Source organism: Sardina pilchardus, chromosome 3, assembly GCF_963854185.1.
Source record: "Sardina pilchardus chromosome 3, fSarPil1.1, whole genome shotgun sequence".
Classification (NCBI taxonomy): Eukaryota; Metazoa; Chordata; class Actinopteri; order Clupeiformes; family Clupeidae; genus Sardina; species Sardina pilchardus.
In genome coordinates this window covers 21,381,345-21,390,478 of record NC_084996.1, presented here as the reverse complement: position 1 = coordinate 21,390,478, position 9,134 = coordinate 21,381,345, and the positions used below count along the sequence as shown (strand labels likewise).

The following is a 9,134-nucleotide window of genomic DNA, read 5'->3' as shown; positions in this document are numbered from 1 at the left end:
TGGGGTTGTCAACATGTTTTATTAATGAAGAGAATAGGAGAGAGCAGAAGTTATTGCATTTTATTTATTTAATACACCCTATGTTCCATTTCTGCAACTACCCAAACCCTTTCACACACACCGTCCTCTCTTTAGGTTATGGTTATAGGACTTTCAGTTACTAAACTAATTTTCAATTGACTGACATGACAATATTGTTTTTCATGTCAAAACACTCATATTGGCCCTTTCTATCTCAGTCTCTCTCTCTCTCTCTCTCTCTCTCTCTCTCTCTCACACACACACACACACACACACACACACACACACACATACACTCTCTCTCTCTCTCTCTCTTTGGTTTTCCAATTCTATTTTTAAACTTATTAAACTATTATTTAAACTCTTCTATTCTCTAAGCTAGGCCCACTCAGGGCTACTCTCACTTATGACAATGACAGCATGGCATACCTGCAAATATTTAGCCAATCTAGCTATAACCTTCTGCATAACCTGGCCAAAAATGAGAACACTGATGCCTGTATGGAGCTGTATGCTATATGTTTTCTGAAGGCTCAGGCTATGCAATTCAATTCAATTAAAAACTAGGCTATTTATCCCCGAGGGGCAATTTACCCATGCAGGCATGATAGCCTATACAGTATAAGACATAACACAACATACAATACAATAGAACAGAATAGAATAGAAAGAGACTTTAAGGCATATAGCCTAAGACAGGACAAAAGAAAGACAGACAAAAGGCAGCCATTCAAAAACTAGGCTATATTGGGCATGCGTGTCTGGTTTTCTAAAGTTTAAACAGAACAATATAGAAACAAATTATTTCCTAATTTGACTGACTTTTAGAAAAAGCTGTAAAAAAAATCCCCTTTGCTGCCATAGGCCTATCCACATTTACAAGACATGAGAGATGGAATTAACAGTAAGAGCTAGGCTATGTAAACTTCATTACCCAGAATGCCCAGGGTACTCCAGAGGTCGAAGGGAAACTGTCATGTCTGCTGAATTGTCAGCTAAGTCGTGATAAGAACTCAAACTGATTTCTTATTTACTGCTTTAAATAACCATTAATTTTAACGTGATTTATACTTAAGTACAACCCTGTGCTGTCATACCCGCGCTAATTTAATGAGCAGCGCGTGCAAGAGATCTGAGGATACTGTCTTGGATTGTTGTGGAGGACTCAACAACGTGGATTACTCCAAGGTAACCGCCTGAGTCAAGAAGTGCTTTACTAGCTGGTGCTGCACATGCTGCACAATGAAATGATCGCAAATAAACCTTTGTAACGTAATTATTAGCGGGCTTCGTGTTTGTTATTCATTGGCTTCATAAGTTATATGTTGCCGTAACGAGTTGTTTACGTCTTCATCCCCTTGCCGTTGCCATGGTTCCGTGGCCGCGTGATAAGCCTGCTCGAAGGAGTGACAGTTCAGGACAAAGCTTTTTTTTTTATTTGAAGTAATCGTCTGGTTAATGACAAAGGGTATTAGCGGTAGAAGTAGCCTAGTCAGCTGAGTAGGCTAGGCTGTTTTCAGCTGCTGTCTTTCAATCTCCTCAAGCGTTTTCCCATGTTGTCTGATTTCAACCTTTCAACACAGCTCCACAGTCCACATTGCGATATAAACACACCCATCGGCCCGCTCGCCCACTTTCCTCTGGCCTACCTAACCAAAGCAAATAGCCTATGTGACAACTGCAGACAGGCTACACAGAGTTTAACCAAACAGGTCAGTCAGTAATGAAGAATCCTTGGTTACAGCCCTTTACAGTCTATTCTTCAGCGCATATGGAAACCAACCTTGTTGTCCTGGAGGCTGCGTGACGCTCAATGTGTGGGAGTTGTTTACACCTCCAGTTTCCATCTTCAACAGTCTTTCCTGTGACAGTAGCAGTTAGCCCACTGCTTCTGGTGTTTAAAACTAGACGTGTACTCTCCTTCCTATGGGATATTTTGAGATGACATATGTTAACATCAAGCATGTTTTGGAGAGAGATCCAATCTAATTTAGTTTCAAATGTGTGGTTTGTGGAGGCGAGAAGAATCTTCTCAGTTCTTGGTCTTGCAGGATGTCTTGTGTGATAGCCTACCTCCAAATGTGAGAAATCTAGTTAGATGGAACATAGTCTATTTTTTAACCCACTGACAGAGAGCACAAGGGAGAGTTGAACTTTAGAGTACATTATTAGCATGGTGTACCCAGATGATGGATCTCACACCAAGTTCCTCTGGATGTAGGTGTGCCAAACCCAGACGATGCGCTCACACACACACACACTTGCTCTTTTAGGCATCTGTTGAGTCTTTCAGCTGTGTTGCGCTGGTCTGAAGTTACACTGGCGAGATGACCTTTGACCTCTGTTCCCTCTTAGGTGGACATGTCCGTCCTGTCCGATGTCTTCCAGCTGGTGGACCTGCTGGAACCCAGGTTTTGCGTCGCTGTGATCGCCATAATCTTCAACCCTTTCTTCTGGAATGTGGTGAGTGACGCACGCTGTATGTGCGCGTGGTGGGAAAGTTCACCGAATCATCTGACCTGACCTGACAGCAATCAGGTGGTTCACACCAGCGTAATGCATCATTACATAAAGTTCAGTGTTACTCAACTGAGAAAATATAGAGAGAGCTTTTGTTTCAAGGCACTGTTATAGAATTGCAGTTGCTAAGAGGAGGCAGCAATTTAGTGAATATGGCACTCACAGACACACACACCCATACCCATATGACACACACTCATTTGTGTGCATACAGCACACACACACACACACACACAGACACACACACACACACACAACAGACACACATATGACACACACTCGTCATTTGCGTTCATGCAGTGAGTCTTGAGCCTTCCATGCTGACTGCTGTCATGGTAAGGAATCAATCATTTCAGTAATTGTGAAAGGCTTTCACCTGCTCTCCGGGGTCCTCTGCCTAATGCCACTCTCTTCATTATGGCGCAGGGCTATAGCCGAGCTGCTCAGCAGTCATTTTGTGCTCCATTGGGGGGGTGTGTCTGTTGTAAATGGCAGGTCGCCGTGTTCCTCTGTCTGTGACAGCAGCATTTATAGCCAATGCAAATCCCATTCCCCTGGAACAGTTTATTTCAATTTTCTGTTACGTAAAAAGAGAACCGTCAGGAGTTATGCAACACATGCAGTAGGCCTCTAACACCTGTTCACTCAGTTTACTGGTAACTCCGAGCTACCTGTAAGTAATTGTTCATTAACCATAAACCTTACACATTATCCCCAAACCTAAACACATGTTCTGCATGCTCAAAAAATTGGACACTTGCTGAACTTCTAGAACTCTTTAATTGATAAATGCAATGTATAGGGATGCGCTGATTGTGAAATGCTTGGCTGATGATAAAATAACATTTTGGCCAACGATCAATATTTTTTCTTTGTTTAATTACTTTTCTTTGTTGGAAACAAAAACATTCATCAAAACTGTCTTTCAGGCCGTCATAGCACAACAGCCACTGCCATTTGCCGATAGCCAATACTAGTCATGAAGGTGGATACTGGTAGCCTAGAAATCTAGACGCCCCTAGTGGCAGCAAATGTAATTGGGCTGGCGGGGCATTTTAGGCATGATCCATAGAGCTAGGGAGCTGAGAAACTGAAGAATGGCCGGACCAATCACAACGTGTATAGTCGGTGGGCAGGCTTAACTTAATGGTGACTGACATGCGACCAGAAGTTGCGACAGTAACGCATCCTGCTATTTGAAAACAAGAAGATGATTCGTTTAGCGTTATCCTATTGTGTGGAGAGGGAAGGTTACGCATCCTGCTACTTGAAAACAAGACGATGATTCGTTTAGCGTTATCCTATTGCGGAGAGGGAATTTGAAAGACAACTGTTTATCCCACCCCTCCGATTGAGCCCTGCCTATGGTGAGTTCCCAGACCCTACAACTTGATGTGGGTCTGGCTGGTCAGGCTAGGATACTGGCTGATACGGATGTGATATATTGGTGCATGGCTAATGTAGGCTGAATGCATTATTACACTGGCTCTCTGGGTATTGTTGAAGGATAATGTAGTCAAGTCAAGGCAAGTCAGTTTATTTGTTTAGCGCATTTAACATGCACAGAGTGCAACCCAAAGCGTTGTACACACAAGACAGAGACATTGATACATAAAAACAAAAGGTGCCGAACGGAGTGGCGTAGTTGCCAGCGTACCCGTGACATCATGAAATGAACTTCAAATGTACAAAATAGCAAGATGACGCAAGACAAAAGATGCCGGACGGAGCGCGTAATCGCCAGCGTACCTGTGACACCAAGACACACAAAACGGACAGCAAAAGAAATTAACAAATAAAAAGTAAAAAAGAAATAATAATAAAAAAGGAGAAAATATCATGTTAAAGTAGTCCAATTTCTGATCGGCTGAAACTGTCCAAAGGCAATGATGACTTGCGGGACACTGTGCACAGCTGTAGTTGTGATCTGTCCGTCCATCCGTCTGCCTGGGTGTGTATCCATTCACATGACTTAAAAAAAATACTTGTCCTTCCAGATGGGAACCATATCTTAATCATGATTATTCAGAACTCTCGCTCAGAATGCAGAGGCTGGAATTTGGTTTCACTTTGATTTTGAAAAAGGCCGTAGGCTTGTGGTGTATTACAGTAGGTACAATATTACAGTAGAGACCACTGCAAATTTGAATTTAAAAAATGTGGTGCAGTGGTCTCTTAATTTGTTCTGGATATAAAAATGAAAATGTATACAGTATTGTAGGATATGTCAAAGCATGTTGGCATCAACCCTGACCTCCCCGTCTCCTTCAGCATATACCCATGGTGTGTTATTATGACCCATCCTCCCTCCGGTAAAAAAAAATATGACGAGTCATTGTGCTGTCGAGCAAACAGTGTATGCTAACACAGTGAAGAGTGTGTTGCCCCTGAATCACACCTGCCTTCCTGCTGATTACGTAACGCCCATAATGGGCCCTCTGTGTGAGCCGCCCTTTGTGATCGCCCCTCACATGAAAAGAGCTCGCCGTTTCTCGGGGAGTCAAATTATTAGCCACCGTCATACTGTACGCCCCCTTCACAATAAGCAACTGTTCCAATTGAGGTTATTTTCCTTCTGTGAGGGCTCTTCTTCCCTCCGGGCCTTTTGTGCACCCTGAGCACCTCTCTCTCTCTCTCGCTCTCGCTGGGGTGGGCCCGAGTCGACTCTCAGGGTCATGTAAATATTAATACTGGCTCTGGTTGCTTTGTTGCCACGGTGAGAACCGAGTTGACCTCGCTAGTCGTGTCGTGTGTGCAGAAAGCAGTGGTATGTGTTGTTTTGTTCTCCAGGTGCTGTGGAAAGCTGTAAGGTAATGCCCAAAGACAGCACACTTTGCTTTGACATTGGAGTTTTTGGAAAATTGGGGTTGGAACATATTGATGATATTGGCCAATCAGATTCATGCCATGTGAGGCGACTGTGTCCTCATCCACTCAGATTAGGAGGGGGGTTACCCGAGGTCGAGAGTGCTTGCACTCACAGCTGCAAGTTTAAGATTCACCCTAAAACAAACACTTCCATATTTTCAGACATCGAAATGGTATTTAGCCTCTAGCAGGACATATGGTAATCTCCTAACCAGATGCTCTTTGGCCATAAAGTAGTTATTTTCCTATATATAGCTGCCATGTTCCAGTGTGTTTAACCTTTAAGGGGATGTCTGGGTAATGTGGACATGATGTAGGCCTATTTTGGAGGTCAGCCAAGGACACAGAGGACTCAGCATTGTGTGTGTTCTTGGAAAAGGTCTGTGATTTTACGATTGTGAGTCATTGTAGGCAGGTGCACACCTGGAGACTAGTAATTGAGTTAGGCTTGGGGTGGGATTGAGAAATGGATTTGAACGTGGTCCCCAAGGGTGCATGGACCTGAATACAGTAGCTACTGGTGCTATAACCAGTGACGCCACAGCACATAGCACCCTCCGAATGCGTCAGTTACAGTACATGCCCCCTCAGGTGTAGCCTCCTATCCCTGTAAGGCCAGCAGACTTACCTCAGGAATTAAAGAAGAACTATGCAGGATTGGCGATTTCATCTTAAGTTTCGGTTTCGTTTTTTCATTTTCGCTCGTTTTATGCTTGCATATTTCTCTGCAGAGCTTCCCCGACAGCTTTAGCGTGTATATTTATACATACTGTATATAGGCTAAGGCTATATATAAATATATACAGTGAGGAGCACATGTATTTGATACCATGCTAAAACAGGAATATAAAATCATCATTTGACAATTGATCTTAATGCCTTAATTTAAAAAATGAGTAAAAATCAAATCGCCAAGGACACCAATTTTCTTTGTGATTGAAGAATGTATCGTAAATAGATAAATGTTTTCCTTAAATGCTAGGGGAAGGAAGTATTTGACCCCCTATGTAACCCTATGGGAATTTAACACATAGGGTTAACATAGGGGCAGGCAGATTTTTATTTTTAAAGACCAGCTATTTCATGGATCTAGGATATTATGCATCCCGATAAATTTCCCTTGGCCTTTGGAATTAAAATAGCCCCACATCATCACATACCCTTGACCATAGCTAGAGATTGGCATGGTGCTTTTTCCAGTAGGCCTATTAGCCTGTTTGATTTGCATTGAGCTCAATGAGCATCAAACAGGCTAATAGGCCTACTGCAAAAAGCACCATGCCAATCTCTCGCTATGGTGAAAGGTATGTAATGACGTGGGGCTATTTTAATTCCAACGGCCAAGGGAACTTTATCAGGATGCATAATAACCTGAATCCATGAAATAGCTGGCCTTAAAAAATAAAAATCTGCCTGCCCCAATGTTAACCCTATGTGTTAAATTCCCATAGGGTTACATTGGGGGTCAAATACTTCCTTCCCCCTAGCATTTAGGAAGAACATTTATTTATTTACGAAACATTCTTCATTCACAAAGAAAATTGGGGTAGTTAGCGGTTTTATTTTTACTCAATTTTTGAATTAAGACATTAAGATCAATTGTCAAATGATGATTTTATATTCCTCTTTTTAGTCAACTTTAGCATGGTATCAAATACATGTTCTCCTCACTGTATAGGCTAAGGCTATATATAAATATATAAATTGCAAGCGTGGTTCTTCTTGTTCTTTACGTCTCAGCCTTCCAGATGTAAACAGGGAACGATCGTCTCCTGAACAAACTGCAAGGTTGCAATAGCGGATAGGGACACTGGGGGCGGGAGGAAAATATTACTGTTTTCGATGAAACTGGTCAGTCAAGCAAAACAATGATTTCTAAGCGATTTTATGACTATGAAAAAGTTGCATAGTGTCTCTTTAAGAACAAAGCTGTTACGGACCTTGGCTATGAGACATGTCCCCTGCTCCAGGCCCAACCTGTAGACTGTGACAGTGGTTCATTAGACATGTTCCCTGCTCCAGACCCAACCTGTAGACTGTAACAGTGGCTCATTAGACATGTCCCCTGCTCCAGACCCAACCTGTAGACTGTAACAGTGGCTCTCTGTGCAGTCAGAGACGGATTCCATTCCACCACCACCCCACAACAACAGCCAATCAGAACATGCTGATGATATTCAGAAGGCCAGGCTGGCCAAGTGGAGTGTTGTGGAGTGAAGGATGGGGGGGTGGTGGTGTGTGTGTGTGTGTGTGTGGGGGGGGGGGGGGGTATGCAGAGGGAGTGCGAAGTCAGACAGGGACACGCCATTGGCTGTGTGCGTTATGCAACCTGTTCCATGGGGAAGTTTGACGCAGTAGGTTACTAGTGGGTGTGGGGTCTGGAAACACGCTCAGCAGGTATCCGTTGAGGAGGAGTGGGGTGGGGTGTGTGTGTGTGTGTGTGTGTGTGTGTGTGTGTGGGGGGGGGGGGGGGGGGGGTCGAGCCAGGCGCCGTCGGTTGCATGTGTGGATCTCAGATGCTTTATTCATAGAGGCTCTCTGTGGGGAAAGAGGAGAGAGGGGCGAAGTCGTGACTCCAGTTGTGAGATTTCCACTTTCCTCATTTCACTCTTATGCACTTAGTGCAAAGTTTGAGTGCCGTACTTGCTCTGGCTGGGTATATTAAATGCCATCTGATCTCGCATTAAGGCTTCCCGAGTGCCTCTCACAGATGTTAGTGCTGTTTAGAAGATGAGGACTCTTACAGTAGCTTACTGTACGTGCACGAAAGGCTCTTCCAGTTGCTCATTTATTTCGGGTGGAGTGTTGACTGTGTTGTAACGGCATCCTCTGTTATATTTGGCGTCTTACATCTTCACTCCGATACTGAATATATATTTTGCCCAATAATAACCATTTTAATACACACATAAGTCCTTCTTTATCGTAACGTGCTGATTCACTAGGTGCAGCACCCAACCGGGTCCGTGTAGACACTAATTTACATCAACAACGACGGCAGGTTCAAACACACCTGGCTCTACCGGAAAGAAACATGCCCAAAACGAGCCCTTTGTGCACATAGCCTATTGGTGCTGTAGAGCGTGCAGCCGGATTCAGAGTCCCAGTACTGGGAATTTATCAAAATGTGTGTGGCCCAGACTTTTCCTGGAATGAGTCGTGGGCATGTGTCCCTAAACTAAACACCACACATGCACTCACACACATTCAGTCTGGACACAACGCGCACACATGGTACACACCTACACACACACACACACACACACACACACACACACACACAAACACACACGTACACACCCAAAACACATAGACACACACACACACACACACACACACACACACACACACACACACACATCATCATCATCTCTGTTAAGCAGCTGTAGAGCAGCAGTCATTGGGGAAAGGAGAAGTATGTAGCCTTCACTAGAACCACACATTCATGTCCATGCTGTCTGGCCACACACACATGATGAGGAAAACGCCTCTCAAATCTTTCAGTGTCAATCTGATCAGTATATGGACAGACCCGCGTGTTTTTTTGCTGCAAATTTTTTAGTTTTTTTTTTAAAGGAAAAAAAGAAAAAATCACCGCTCATCCGTGTGGGATGCAGGATTAAGAGTAAACTGGATATTTTAAAGAAGAATCCGCACACTTCAAGTCTTTGTGCAAAAAAGTTTAAAGCTTGCCTGCCTGATGAAGGTCTAACGACCGAAAGCTA

At 43.6% G+C, this 9,134-nt stretch overlaps 1 protein-coding gene across 2 annotated transcripts in view; it reads left to right on the top strand.

Annotated features, from left to right (window-relative positions):
• The first annotated feature begins 973 nt into the window (after positions 1-973).
• pemt (phosphatidylethanolamine N-methyltransferase) overlaps positions 974-9,134 on the top strand; it is a 70,880-nt gene continuing 62,719 nt past the window's right edge. Inside the window, exons 1-2 of one of the 2 annotated variants that reach the window (XM_062532402.1) lie at positions 974-1,209; positions 2,377-2,484. In XM_062532402.1, the coding sequence (XP_062388386.1) occupies positions 1,132-1,209; positions 2,377-2,484 (186 nt within the window). In that variant the 5' untranslated portion in view covers positions 974-1,131. Of the gene's footprint in view, positions 1,210-2,163; positions 2,239-2,376; positions 2,485-9,134 lie in introns of those variants that run through there. The other variant, XM_062532403.1, reaches the window with a different exon arrangement.